The 13,919-nt window shown below is 44.0% G+C and overlaps 2 protein-coding genes across 2 annotated transcripts; both read right to left on the reverse strand.

Annotated features, from left to right (window-relative positions):
• Positions 1 to 33: 33 nt before the first annotated feature.
• LOC102374392 (N-acetyllactosaminide beta-1,6-N-acetylglucosaminyl-transferase) lies at positions 34 to 2,327 on the reverse strand. The gene is made up of 2 exons (XM_006021803.2): positions 1,185 to 2,327; positions 34 to 59 (listed from the first exon to the last, which is right to left on the reverse strand). Exons 1-2 carry the CDS (start codon positions 2,113 to 2,115, stop codon positions 34 to 36), a joined length of 957 nt encoding a protein of 318 aa, XP_006021865.1. The 5' UTR covers positions 2,116 to 2,327.
• LOC106722091 (N-acetyllactosaminide beta-1,6-N-acetylglucosaminyl-transferase-like) lies at positions 2,279 to 12,145 on the reverse strand. Its single transcript, XM_025201855.1, has 4 exons — positions 11,224 to 12,145; positions 9,123 to 9,223; positions 5,393 to 5,443; positions 2,279 to 2,380 (listed from the first exon to the last, which is right to left on the reverse strand). The coding sequence occupies exons 1-4, from the start codon at positions 12,143 to 12,145 to the stop codon at positions 2,279 to 2,281; spliced, it is 1,176 nt and encodes a 391-aa protein (XP_025057640.1).
• Between the last annotated feature and the right edge of the window lie 1,774 nt (positions 12,146 to 13,919).

Raw genomic sequence — 13,919 nt, forward strand, 5'->3', positions numbered from 1 at the left:
AGGCAATAGAATTATTCAGGTTTTACATTAGTATCACAGATTAGGAGAGGAAGGAAGCTCTAGCACTTGGGACACTACAGTAGAACTCAGCCTCCGGGGGCATTTTTACACATGCATGCGTCAGAGCACCAGGCACTTTTCAAACTGCGCCACTTGCAGTTGTATAAGTGGTGAAATGCATGTCAGCGCTGAGAAAACGGCAGCGGCACACTTTTGAAGTAAAACACCTTAGAGGTGTTTTAGTTTACAAGCATGTTGACGCCATTTTCTGCGCTCTGATGTGCATTTCACCACTTATACAACTGCATGCAGTGCAGTGCGGTTCGCCTCAGCTCATGTGCGGGGCAGACTCAATTAATCGAGTCTGCTCAAAAGCGGTTGATCTCCGGCACGTCGCTGGAAAAAAAGCATGTGTATAAATGCTCCAGGTTTCAATTCCCTGCTCTGCTGGAGATTTCCAGCGTGACCCTGGACAAGTCCTTTAGTCCAGGATCTTTTTTCTAAGTATTTAGGTGCCAAATTTCCATTGATATGAATGTGACATGGATACCTCAATATTTAAAAAAATTGGGGTATTAGCATGTTAATGCCTTAGCTTTCTACTTTACAAGTACAGTGCTAAGATAAATACACTAAAAATATTTAGAGATTCTCATGCCTGCATCCTTCAAGACATTTAAGCACCTAGTTCCTGAAATCCCTTTCAAGGACTTGAGCTTCAAATACTATGGTGATGAGATCATACTAATGCCATAATTAGAGCTGAACTTCTCTCAGTAAGTTCAAACAGGCTGTTATTCCTGAAAAAAAAAATCACTTCCCCAAAATAAAAAAAAAAATTAAGACTACTTAAACAGCAGGGCATGCTTTTCACTGTAGTAAAAAACAGTTCATTGGAATTCTTAAGCACTTCTTAATCCAAAACTCTGTAGACTAAAGTTTTTGATCAGGTAAAATGCCAACCAATTTCAATAGGAACTAAAGACTCTTGGCACATCTGAAAATCAGGCGCAAGGAGCCTTGCATTGCAGACACAGTTTTAAGACAATGTAACTGTGTTCGAACCACTGAAACAAATTTATCCTGTGCAGGCTGAGGATTGGGCATTTACAGTTCCTTTTTAAATCTACATTCTGCTAAAATCAGGCTAATCTATATTTGAAGAGAAGTGAAGTCCATCCTACCTGGTATCCTATTAAGTGTCACCCAAAAATGTTCATCTGGACTGTAGGTATCTCTGGACCAAGCAAGCAAGTCAGTAGCACGTTGATCTTTGAGAACAAATGTGATAAATTTCCTTGTCAAAGCAATATAAGCAGAGCCAAAGTAGATGGTTAGATTGTAGGGTGGCAGCATTTTCAACCTTTGGGTGTTTATCATATATGATGAGTCACTTCCTATGTGTTCCCTGTGGATGTATTTGGTCCTTCCAATAACATGAATGGGAGGCAATCCTCCAGGGGTGATGTTTTTCCCTTTAAAGCCTTTCAGGTACCAAACTATTTCTCTGTTGGTCTTTAAGGGGAAATCTTGCCCGCACACATTGAGAACATATTTCCACTGCACCCTTGATTCCAGGAGGTCTTTCATGCAGTTCAGATCAGCCTGAAGTCGAGATACGCCAGCATAAACCACTAGCTCCATTTGGGAGGCAAGAAAAGCGTTAGGGAAACAGCTCACTAACTTCTCCACATCTTGCTTAAACTGAGCTGGTGCCTTCTTATCCACATGGATGCAGTACACATTTTGGGGCATATAAATAGCCCTGAAGAGTCTCTCAAAGGTCTCAAATTCTTTATGTAGAGTCATGACGTAAGCTAACGGAAATACAGCTTCCTCTGCAGAGAGAGAGCTTGTTACATAGTGATTCTGAATAAAATATTCTTTGCAAGCAAATCTCCACAGGGATGATGATAATGACGAGCCTGATATTTTCCATAGAGAAGATGCCTTTCCTTCTACAATTCCATTGCACACCTTTGCTAAGGCAGAACTGTTTGCCACATTGAGCCTGTGAAGGCTGTTTTGCTCTTTTAAATTAAGAAGATAAAATATAAGAAAGCCTGCAATGCTAAGAACCAGAATGACATAAAGAAAGCGCAAGTATAAATACATGCTCTTTAAAAAAAATCCTTGTTTTTCAAAGATATATAACAAAGACAGAATAATGCTGTCTGTCAGCCTGGATTTCCTTCTTGGTTAAATCCTAATCATATTCAGCTGTGGGTTTTTTTCTGCCAAGAAACAAGTCAGCAGTATTTATAGTATGGTTCACAGTCTATTGATTCCTTCTGTCCTCCTTGTTCTCTTCTTCATCAGTTTCTCCCTTTTTGCCTCTCCCCAAGTTCCAGTTGCAAGTTAATTCACTCACAGGCTCTCTCTGTTGATGTAATAGAATGATATTTCCTTACAGTACATCCTCTCCGCCTACATTTTCTTGAACTTAGACTTTTGTCATCATATTGTGACATACTCTTCTGGGAAGCCAGGTTCATTTGAATAAGAAAGCTTGCTTTACCATTTCCTGTGAAGGACTTGCACTGCACTATATAAGGTGTGTGTGTGTGTGTGTGTGTGTGTGTGTGTGATTCAAGCACTGCAGACCGACCAAGCCTATCCTTACTTAAGAAACCACATTTTTGTAAGCATTGTGCAGGAAAGAAATCCCTGTAGAGCTATACCTTTCTCAAATCCAAGAACAACACGCGACAATTCTGGGGTGGAGGGTAGGAAGAAAAAGAGATGGAGCAGGTTATTATGATAAACAAACAAAGGTGTAGATATAGCCTTGTAAATGACTTTGTTTAGTTTGAACTGTGGTTAGAAAGGCTGGTGAGGTTATCAGGAAAACATCTGGTTTTGTTTATGTCTTTTGCAGTACTTTCCATACAGTCAGCAGTCAGTGTCACTGTTTCTTCTATACACTGACAGACTGAGGTCAGAAGTCTGTAGAGAGTGGAGGACAAGCACCCCAGAAACAGATTTGTACAGCCCAAGCACAGCCCATCACACCAAATTAGTATGTTTTAATTAAGCAGAGGATCATACAGACCTTATGCTCTGCTGACTGCAATGAGAATTTTGCCTGAGGAAATGATCAGGCACGTATTTAAGCAATGACAATTAACCCCCCACTCCAACACCCCCCCCAAAAAAAAACAACAACAAACTACTGTATAAATAATAATATTCTCATGATATTCCATGCTGAATGAAAAACATCACTTTATTTCATTACTACTTGCTCTCCTTCATCTTCTGATTTTTTATTTGATACTATGTAAAATTTATAATAGTGCCAAAAGGAGAGATTTTTAAAGCTGTTTATTCACCTCAATCTCATTGATATCAGTGGGATTTAGGCATCTAAATAGTGGTACATGTAAAAACTTAGTCCTAGGTGAGGTAGAAGTCTAAATCCTTTTGAAAGCCAATGGACCCTAAATTTGCTAAAACTTTAACTTCTTGTGGATATCTTATCCAATACCTAGATTAAAAAAAAAAAATCCTAGTTCTTCCTTTCTTGCTTTTTTCAAGCTGTTAAACCAGTTGACACAAGCTGAATGTTTCCAGGTTAAGCAACATTGATGATAATACTACCGCAGATGAGATAAGCAAGAGTCATTGCCATTACTATTTATAAATTAAGTCAGTTCCCTGAAAGATACCCTAAAGATCGTCCCATTTAACTTTAATATGTGCATGACCAGCCCTGGAACATATTTTAGAACTGGTAGATGAGTCTGTACATAGTACAGTAGTATACTGCATTGATTTATTATAGGCAGGACTGGTAGCTCCACCTATTTTTTTAAAGATTGTCTGATACTTCACAACTATTTTTCATTGCTTATAACTTTATCGGACTTCAACTATTTGGGCAGGCATTTTCTCTGCTGGATTTCTGCTTCAGTCTGAACCTGTTTGGAAAGTTTCTGCTGAAATGGTTCAAATGAAAATACTTTATTTTGCCCACATTTAACAATTCTGACAATCTTTTCTTTGGAGAAACTGTAGTGCCCCTACATTTTACAGCATAGATTCAAATTTGGTGGCAGGGTGGTCTTTTTGTCAGAGGGATTCCATTTTTTTTCTCATTTGGCTAAGTTAAAAGCTTTTGAAAAACTGGAGTTCATGCATGTTCAGTAGAAACTTGGTGGAGCTTCATGATACTATCTACAAAGATTCCATCCCTGCTGGGCATGCTCCAGGCTTGGGTTGAGCAGGACAATCTGCAAGTGCACTGTGAATGCTATAGGCAAGTCTGGATGCCAGAACTGAGAGGAAGGAGACCACCTCTCATCTGTGTTGTTAATGTCTCCTTCTGCTGGCTCCAGGCCACATGGAGGGAAGAATTGCCTGATCCCAGTTCAGAGGAGAAGAGATGGAGTGGCATTAAGAGAATGGAACTGGAGACTTGGCAGGGTAGAGGGAAATCGGGGCTGAGAGTAGATGGGCAGAGGAGACTGCCTGGTGAGATGACGGAAAGCCAAATATGGAGACAGGGTCTGGCAAGGCAAAGAGGCTAGGACTAGGAGCTGAGTTAGTCTGGAACTAGCTGGGCAAGGAGACCAGAAAACAAGCGAAAAAGGGCAATGAGACTGGACCTGAGAGAGTATAAAATGGTAGAAAGCACTGGTCTGGAGGGCGGGTAGTCTGAATGAGGAGCTAGGAGTTGGCTAAACTAGAAGTTTAGGATGGTAAAAACAGTTAACGGTTCTGAAAGTACTTACACCTTAGACAATAGCTGCATCACATTACTGAACCTGGCAGTAGAGATAAGGTCTGGATGAAATCAGGATGGCTTGGCAGTAGGCTGGCCTGGGAATTGTCTAAAATAATCAAGGGCTTATCTCTCTGTGTCTGGTTGTGTTGGTACTGAGCAAGATAAATCAGAAATGTAATAAACAAATTTAATGAATGATTCATTAAAAAGTATAGCTTGGATACTGGAAGATTAATTCATGGTATCTGATTACCTGAGTTTCTGGCATGCTCAAGGGCAATATCCTCTGTTCCCCCCTGAGTCTCCTCATCCTTTGAAGTTTGATGCTCAGTTCAGGGAGTGGGAATGGGTGGGTGGGACTTATTGCTTTGATGGCATGACTAAGCTCTCTGCTGTCATGATGTAGTCAAATCCCTGCTCTACAAGTTTAATGGTGATGCCATGGTACCTGGCCTGCTTAGCAGCATTATTTATTATATTTATTATAATAGAATCTAAGAGCCAACCAAGAAAGGGGCCTCACTGGCTTACAGATGCTTTGCAAACATACAACAGCAAAAAATACTTGCTACTCTTCCATCCCAACACAGTTTTTGATTTAGAGTGTGGGCATGAGAACATTATGCTAGGAACTTGTTAGGGAAGCACATGGGATCAAGACCTCACCTGTAATGTGATTCCTTCACAAAGTTCTATAATCACATTGTCCCATCCATACTACAAATAAAGTAATAGATTACTTTACAAATAAAGTAATAGATTTCCAAAGGGCAGGCAGTCAGCAAGGGTAAAATGACCCCAGCAAGATAGGCATCCAAGTGTTTCTTAAAGGAATCCAGAGTAGGTGCCTGCACCACCTCTGGGGGGAGTCTATTCCAGGCCCTGGGGACTCGGACAGTAAAGAAGTTTTTCCTTATGTCCAGCCTAAAGTTGTCTTGCAAGACTTTGTGACCGTTGAACCTAGTCTTCCCATGGGGTGCCCTGGTGAACAGACATTCTCCCAGTTCCTGGTGCACACCCCTTATGTACTTATAGGCAGCCACCAACTCACCCCTGAGCCTACACTCTTCCAGGCTGAAGAGTCCCATGTCTCAGCCTCTCTTCATAAGGCCTGGTCTCTTGTCCTCTAATCATTTGTGTGGCTCTCCTCAGGACTCTCTCAAGCTTCTCCACATCCTTTCTGAATTGCGGAGCCCAGAATTGGATACAGTATTCCAGCTGTGGTCTCACCAAGGCTGAGTAAAGTGGAAGGATGACTTCCTGGGTCCTGTCTGAGATGCATCAGAAGATGCAGGCCAGTGTTTTGTCTGCCTTGCCAGCTGTGGCATCGCACTGGTGGCTCATGCTCGTTTTGTGGTCAGTCATGACCCCCAAATCTCTTTCAGACGTGGTGCTAGCAAGCATGGCACCGCTAAGCCTATAAGTGTGGTGTGGGTTCTTTCTCTCAGGGTGGAGCACTTTGCATTTCTTGGCATTGAATACCATAAGGTTTTGATTCACCCACCTTGTAAGCCTGTCTAGGTCAGCCTGGATTGCCAGCCTGTCCTCTAGGGTGACCGCACTTCCCCATAGTTTGGTGTTGTAAGCAAATTTAGCTAGTCTTCTTTTGACACCAGAGTCCAGATCATTTATAAACACATTGAAGAATATAGGTCTGAGAACGGAGCTCTGGGGGACGCCACTGGTTACAGTGCACCAAGTTGATTCGGTTCCATCGACTATCACTCTCTGGGTCCATTCATGGAGCCAGTTCCCCAGTCATCGGACGATGAAATTGTCTAGGCCACAATTCCTCAATTTTTTCATGAGGACATCATGGGACATCAGGTCAAAGGCTTTCTTGAAGTCCAAAAATATGATATCCACCTCTTCTCCTTTGTCATGGTGATAGGTCACCTGGTCATAGAAGGAAATCAGGTTGGTCAGACAAGATCTACCCGCCACAACATCGTGTTGGCTATCCCTCAGAATATTATCTTCTGTTAGGTTGTTCGTAATGTTTTCCTTGATGATTTTCTCCACGATCTTTCCAGGGATTGAGGTCAAGCTAATTGCCCTGTAGTTCCCTGGATCTTCCCTTCTCCCTTTCTTGAAGATAGCCACCACATTAGCCCTTTTCCAGTCATCAGGCACCTCGTCCAAGTGCCACATGTTCTTTAATATCCTCACCATAGGTTGTGCTATAATGTCAGCTAGTTCCTTTAGCACTCTGGGGCACATTCCATCTGAGCCGCCTCATTTGTAGATGTCCAGCTCTCTCAAGGTGTTCCCTCACAAGATCAGTGGTAAGGATGGGTCCAGGTTCGCCCTTCCCCTGGTGATCCTGCCTCTGATCAGGCAAGGTGATCCCATTGGGTTGATGGGAGACCGACATGAAGTAGTCATTAAGGAAATTTCATAGATTTCATAGACATCAGGGCTGGAAGGGACCTCATAAGATCATCAGGCCCAGCTCCCTGCCCAAGGGGCAGGAAGTCAGCTAGGGTCAAAGGATCCCAGCAAAGTAAATGACAAATGTTTCTTGAAAGTGTCCAGAGTAGGTGCTTGCACCACCTCTGGGGGGAGTTTGTTCCAGGCCTTTGGGGCTCGGACAGTAAAGAAGTTTTTCCTTATGTCTAGCCTAAAAAAGTCTTGCAGAAGTTTGTGACCATTGGACCTTGTCATCCCGTGGGGTGCTCTGGTGAGCAGGTGTTCCCCCAGATCCTGATGCACACCCCTCCTTATAGCCTGCCACCAAGTCATCCCTGAGCCTGTGCTTCTCCAGACTGAAGAGTCCCATAGCTCGCAGCCTCTCTTCATAAGACCTATTCTCTTGCCCTCTTTTTATGCACATGGATCTCTTTTGGACTCTTTCAAGCTTCTCCATGAGCTTCCTAAATTTTGGAGCCCAGAATTGGATGCAGTACTCCAGCTGTGGCCTCACCAAAGCCGAGTACAATGGGAGGATGACATCCTGGGTCTTGCTTCAACTGCAGTGGTAGATGCAAGCCAGAGTGTTGTTCATTTTGCCAGCTGTGGTACTGCACTGGTGGCTCATATTCATCTTGTGGTCAATCATGACCCCCAAGTCTCTTTCCGTCATGGTGCTAGCAAGTGTAGCATTGCTGAGCCTGTAAGTGTGATGTGGGTTTTTATTCCCAAGGTGGGGCAGCTTGCATTTCTCCATATTGAATGCTACCAGGTTTTCATCCACCCACCTCGCAAGCCAATCAAGGTCAGCCTGGATCAACAGCCTATCCTCAAGTGTGGAGACTCTTCCCCAAAGTTTGGTGTCATCAGTGAACTTGGCCAGTCCGCTTTTGACTCCAGTGTCCAGATCATTTATGAAGATGTTAAAGAGTACAGGTCTCAGAACAGAGCCTTGGGGGACACCACTAATCACCAAGTGCCATGTTGGTTCAGTTACATCAACTACTACTCTCTGGGTCTGACCTCAGAGCCAGTTCCCCAGCCATTGGACTGTGGAGTAGTCGAGGCCGCAGTTGCCCAATTTTTCCGTGAAGACATCATGGGACACCAGGTGAAAAGCTTTTTTAAAGTCCAAATATATGACATCAACCTATTTCCTTTTGTCCAGGTGACACGTCACCTGGTTACAGAAGGAAATGAGATTGGTCAAGCAAGACCTACCCGCAACAAACCTGTGCTGACTATCTCTCAGAATGCTGCCTTCTGTTAGCCTCTCAGGAATGGTTTCTTTGATATTTTTTCCCAAAATCTTCCCAGGGATTGAGGTCAAACTGATTGGCCTGTAGTTTCCCAGGTCTTCTTTCCTCCCTTTCTTGAAGATGGGCACCATATTGGCCCTCTTCCAATCTTCAGGTACTTCAGATTGCCTTTTTTCTGGGTGTTAGTTACCAGCTGTACCACTTGGTTTAGTAAGGGTCCAATGTTACCCTTGTTCTTTTTCTGACTTCCCACATATTTGAAGAAGGACATTTTATTGTCCTTGATTTGAGTGGCCAGTTTGAGCTCAGTTTCAGTCTTGGCTTTCCTAGTTTGCTACCTACAGGTGCAGGCTAGTGCTGAGTACTTCTCCTTAGTGGTCTTCCATCCTTTATAAGCTTCTTTTTTTAGGTGCAGGAGGTCCTTGAGTTCCCTGTTGAGCCAAGGGGTGTTATCCAGCCCTTCTGTGGGTTGGAATGGACTTCCCTTGTGCTTAGAGCAACCATTTATCATGGACATTCCTCCCTGCCAGATTGTGGTTTCTCAGGGCCTGAACAACTAGCCTCCTAAGCTTGTGAAAATCAGCCTTCCTAAAGTTAAGGACTTCCATATTGCTGACTGACTTGCCAGCTTTGTGGTTAATAGAGGAAGTGATCAACTCATGGTCACTGTCTCCCAGCTTCCCTTTGATTCTTGGGTTGCTAACTAGATCATCCCCTTTGGCCAGTACCAGGTCCAGCAGCACCTTGCCCCTTGTTGGTCTATAGATTTCTTGAGACAAATAAAGCTCATCAATGCTTGTGATGACCAAATAGTGTTGGTAAATAGTTTCTGCTGACAGTAACAGGCAATGATAATCCATAATGGATAAAAAAAAATACTATTTAACTTCTTCAGCAAGACGGATAACCTAGCATTAGGTCTACTCAGTAGTGTAACACAAGGTAGGTGGGCAGAGTACATGCCCTGGACACAGACTAAGGCAGGGGTAGGCAATTATTTGGGTCCATGGGCCACGTAGGGAGTTTTGTGGAGCTGTTTTGGGCCAGGTCAGCACCCCCTTCCCCATAACAGCTCACTAAACATCCCTTTGTGGGGTGGGTGGGGAGCTGGTATGGGCATGGTTGGGTGCCAACTTCAGCAGGGACACCACCAGCACCACCTTTGGGTCTCCCTCCTACCCTGAGAAGGATCTGGAGCCGCTGCCCAGCTTTGGGCACAGATGCAGCAGTGGCTGCGCAGAACCTGCTACTGGGCGCTGAGAAAGAGTGGGATCTGGTGGTGGGCATGGTCACCTCACCCTTGCCACTGCCAGGGCCTTCTTGCTGCTGCTGCTCACAACCCATGCTGGGGCTGCCCTGCAGCTCCTCCCTGCCACTGCTGCCACCACCACCCTGCCAGGTGTGGGGGCCTGGAGGTGACACGGGTGGCAGTGGTGGCAGCGGGTAGCTGCTGCAGGGCAGCCCTGACATGGGCTGCAAGTGGCCACAGTGAGAAGGCCCCAACAGCAGCAAATGGGAAGTGGCCATGCCAGGTCCCACTTTTTTCTTGCGCCCAGCAGCAGCTTCATCCCAGCTGTTGCCACTGCCACTCATTGTGACTGTGGTGGGTGGGTCTGGAGCAGGTGCTGCAGGTACCCTGACCCCCAACATGGGCTGGGGTCAAAGCTGGGGCCAAATCTGGGGCTAGGGCCAGGGCTGTGTGCTCAGCCTGGGGCTTGGGCCTTTCTTGCTCAGGTCCCAGCTGGTGTCCATTGGGCCGGGGTGGCGGTGGTGGCAGCTGGAAGGAGCCACCACTGCTGGGAAATGGAGTCTGGCCGTGGAGCTGCCCCAGCCCTGCTGCATGCCTGGGGACAGTAGGATGTGCCATGGGCCAGATGGTGCCTGACCAGGTGGGATCAAGGAACCCACTGTGGGCCAGACAAAGTTCCTCTGTGGGTTGGATTCAGCCCACAGGCCATATTTTGCCCACCTCTGGCCTAAATTAGGACAGGGTGGTGGTGCCTCATCCTCCTGTCCTGTGCTCTACCTGCACTTTTTGGCTGTAGGAAACAGCTGGAACAGGTAGCATGCATCATGGAGCACAAGGCATTCTAGAATCTTCAGTTTTGTAGAGCAGCAGTAGAGTTTGCTGTTGGTGGGAAAATAATGGACCCTATATTTTGCCACTGAAATCAGCATTTTTTTGCCCTCCCAACATGGGTCTTGACAGCAAAAAATGGGGTGAAAGTGTCCTCCCAGCAGTAGCGAACTCCATTCCCACTCTAGAAAACTACAATTTCGAGAACACTTTGTACTCCATGACACACACTGTCAGTGTCCACATCTGCTGGTTACTTCTGCTGCTGTGCATGGTGTTGTGTGAAATCCAGAGGCAGGGGGAGAAGGGTGAGAGAGGACTTCCCTTGGCATACTCTTTTCATGTTACATTTCTGGATCTGCTCTTACTGTATATGCATGACCTGTCTTTTACATCTCCATAAAGGCCCCATTGAATCAAAGTGACGCTATGAAGTTGCAAATGTCTGCTTCTGCCTATCCAACTGCAGGAACTGGGAAATGCACTTTATAAAAATGTTTATATTAGCTTAATCTGTAATGTAAACTGGATCGATTTGTACCTCTTCCTTTTTAATACTCAGCACCCAACTTGCAGGAATAATTTCTATGATTGCCAGAAAGTATAAGGAAATCTTTCTCCCGCCATCCCCAATCCCCCATCCCCCATTTGTATTTAAAGTGACTGAAAAGAAAATAAGCCATTTTGTTCACTGTGTGGCAGGTCTGTTAATAAAAAGCACTTACTTAGGAGGGCAGAGACAGCAGACATACCTGGTATCCTATTGAGTGTCACCCAGAAATGCTCATCTGGGCTGTATGTGTCCTTGGACCAGGCGAGTAAATCAATGGCTTGTTGGTCTTTCAGAACAAACTCAGTAAATTCCCTCGTGACAGCGATATAAGCAGAGCCAAAGTAAATGGTCAGACTGTGTGGAGGTGGTGCTTTCCGTACAAAGGTCCACAGCATAAAAGAAAAGACACTGTATATTTGTTCTCTGTAGACATATTTGGTCCTTCTGATAACGTGAGGAGGAGGCAATCTTCCAGGGGTGATGTTTTTCCCTTTACATCCTTTCAGATACTGAACTATTTCTCTGTTGGTCTTTAAGGGGAAATCTTGCCCGCACACATTGAGAACATATTTCCACTGCACCCTTGATTCCAGGAGGTCTTTCATGCAGTTCAGGTCAGCCTGAAGTCGAGATACGCCAGCATAAACCACTAGCTCCATTTGGGAGGCAAGAAAAGCATTAGGGAAACAGCTCACTAACTTCTCCACATCTTGCTTAAACTGAGCTGGTGCCTTCTTGTCCACATGGATGCAGTACACATTTTGGGGCATATAAATAGCCCTGAAGAGCCTCTCAAAAGTCTCAAATTCTTTATGTAGAGTCATGATATAAGCTAAAGGAAATACAGCTTCCTCTGCAGAGAGCGGGTGTGTTATATAGTGATTTTGGATCAAATACTCACTGCAGTTAGATTTCCCAAATGATGTAATTAAAGTATTTTCTTGTACAAAAAATGCCTTCTCATCAATAAGGGCATCACAGGCTCTGGCTAAAAGAGGACTTTCTGAGAGGTCTAACCTCCTAAGGGATCTGTGCTTATGTAAATTAACAATATAAACGATGACAGAAACTGCAACAGTAAGAACAAGAACAGCAAAGAACAAGTGCAATTTTGAATGCATTGTTCCTTAAAGATGTTTTTCCTACTTAAATTACTGCAAACCCAAAGTCATCTGACAGCTTGCTCTGCTGGCTTATTGTTTTAGAGTCATCGCTTCTTGATGCTTGCTGCAGAAGTGCTGCTAATTCTGATACGTGGTTGTTCTCTTTATGCTGCACATCATCTTTTCTAAATTGGCATCAACGGTGGCTAGTGAACAGGTCAAAGCTGTTGTACTGGGCTCTCCAGTTAACGAGACATCATTCAAGTGACTGGTTGGAAAAAGAAAATATAGGGTTAGATAGTTCAGAATGCCTCACGTGCCTGTAAAGATGTCCTATAAACAATGCAGTTATTTCACTTGATGTCCCAGGAAGATATTTCTTTTAACCCATCCAGATTTTTCAGTTCCTCATTAGTAACTTTTATAACTATGAAGGATTTGTTCATGATATAATGACGTTGAGTCAAAAGTCACTAGCAGGAATACAGACACTTAGGTTAGGTGTGCCAGCACTTAAATACTCAAGGATTGGGGCAGAGACTAGAACTTTGGTCTGACAGGCGAGTACCCGAACCACAAGGCAGTTGATCATTCTCATTCTGTCTCTGTCCCAGTAAATATTTAAGTATTTTACACAAATGGAAGCATTTTAGCCAGACAGACTGAGAGAATACTCATTTCCACTCTTCTCCCGCCTCCTTTTGTTCCAAGAAAGATTCCAGGAGTGCAGGAAGGGGTTGTGGGGGGAGGGGGAAGGAGGCATTGATTTAAACATGTAGCTACTGTTTAATTTTAGTTGTTTTTATATTGATTACTAAGAGAAACACATTAACACTGGAATTACAACATTAGCAAATATGCATGCCTATTTCCTCATATACTGCTCTCATTCTAATCGGGTTAGTCAGCTACACTATTACCCAGTTATACTAGAACCAGCATTAAGCATTCTCCCCAACATCTCATATTATTAGTTCTAGAGGCTAATAATATATACAAAGGGAAAGGGTATCTGGTGAAGGAGATTTTTGGCCTCTGTTGTTCCCTGTTCACAGGCAAGAGGGCAGGCGGTGGTGAGGAGAGGAAAGGTATTTTCTCATTGGCAAGGTTGTGTCCTGCTTCAGCATCCAGTTAAAGTTTACCCCGATTTTTCCCCATGCTTGGCTTGTGATACTTGAGGGGAAAAACGCAAAACTTAAGTCAGGGGGTAAGATCTGTAGGCTTGTGCATGCTCTCTCTCTCTTCCCACTTCCCCATATATATATCATTATATATATATAAAAAAATTATTTAGTTAGTCTATAAAGCTGCACATCTACTCTGACTTCTGACTGACTTCAGACTTACATGCCTAACTATCTCTCTGCAAAGTCTCAGAGCCATGGCCATAGTAATATCTCAGAGCCAGGACACCTTCATGCTAGGTGCTGTACAAACACAGACTAAACTGATGGGAAGCTCTTTCAAAGGAATGAACATCTAGAGTGAACACTTTAAATGCATTTACCCTCAGTTTTGGCAGAGACAAAACTGCTGGTTGATAATTTGTAAGGTCACTTCATTAGTGACGAAGTCTTTCTATCCCGTTCCCAGCATCTTTTGTAGGAATGCATTTTCAAAAACATATAATTTCGTGCATAACATTTTGGTCAGTCTCCAGTGTTCACAGCTGTATATTACTTCACTGGGGTAAACTAAACTAATTTAACTTGAACATGTCTTTGATTTCCACACAGTGCTATGTGTAGTGAATGCTATGTATGCTGTGCTTTTGAGTAATTGGATATTCCTG

Source organism: Alligator sinensis, unplaced genomic scaffold, assembly GCF_000455745.1.
Source record: "Alligator sinensis unplaced genomic scaffold, ASM45574v1 scaffold361_1, whole genome shotgun sequence".
In the NCBI taxonomy this organism is placed as follows: Eukaryota; Metazoa; Chordata; order Crocodylia; family Alligatoridae; genus Alligator; species Alligator sinensis.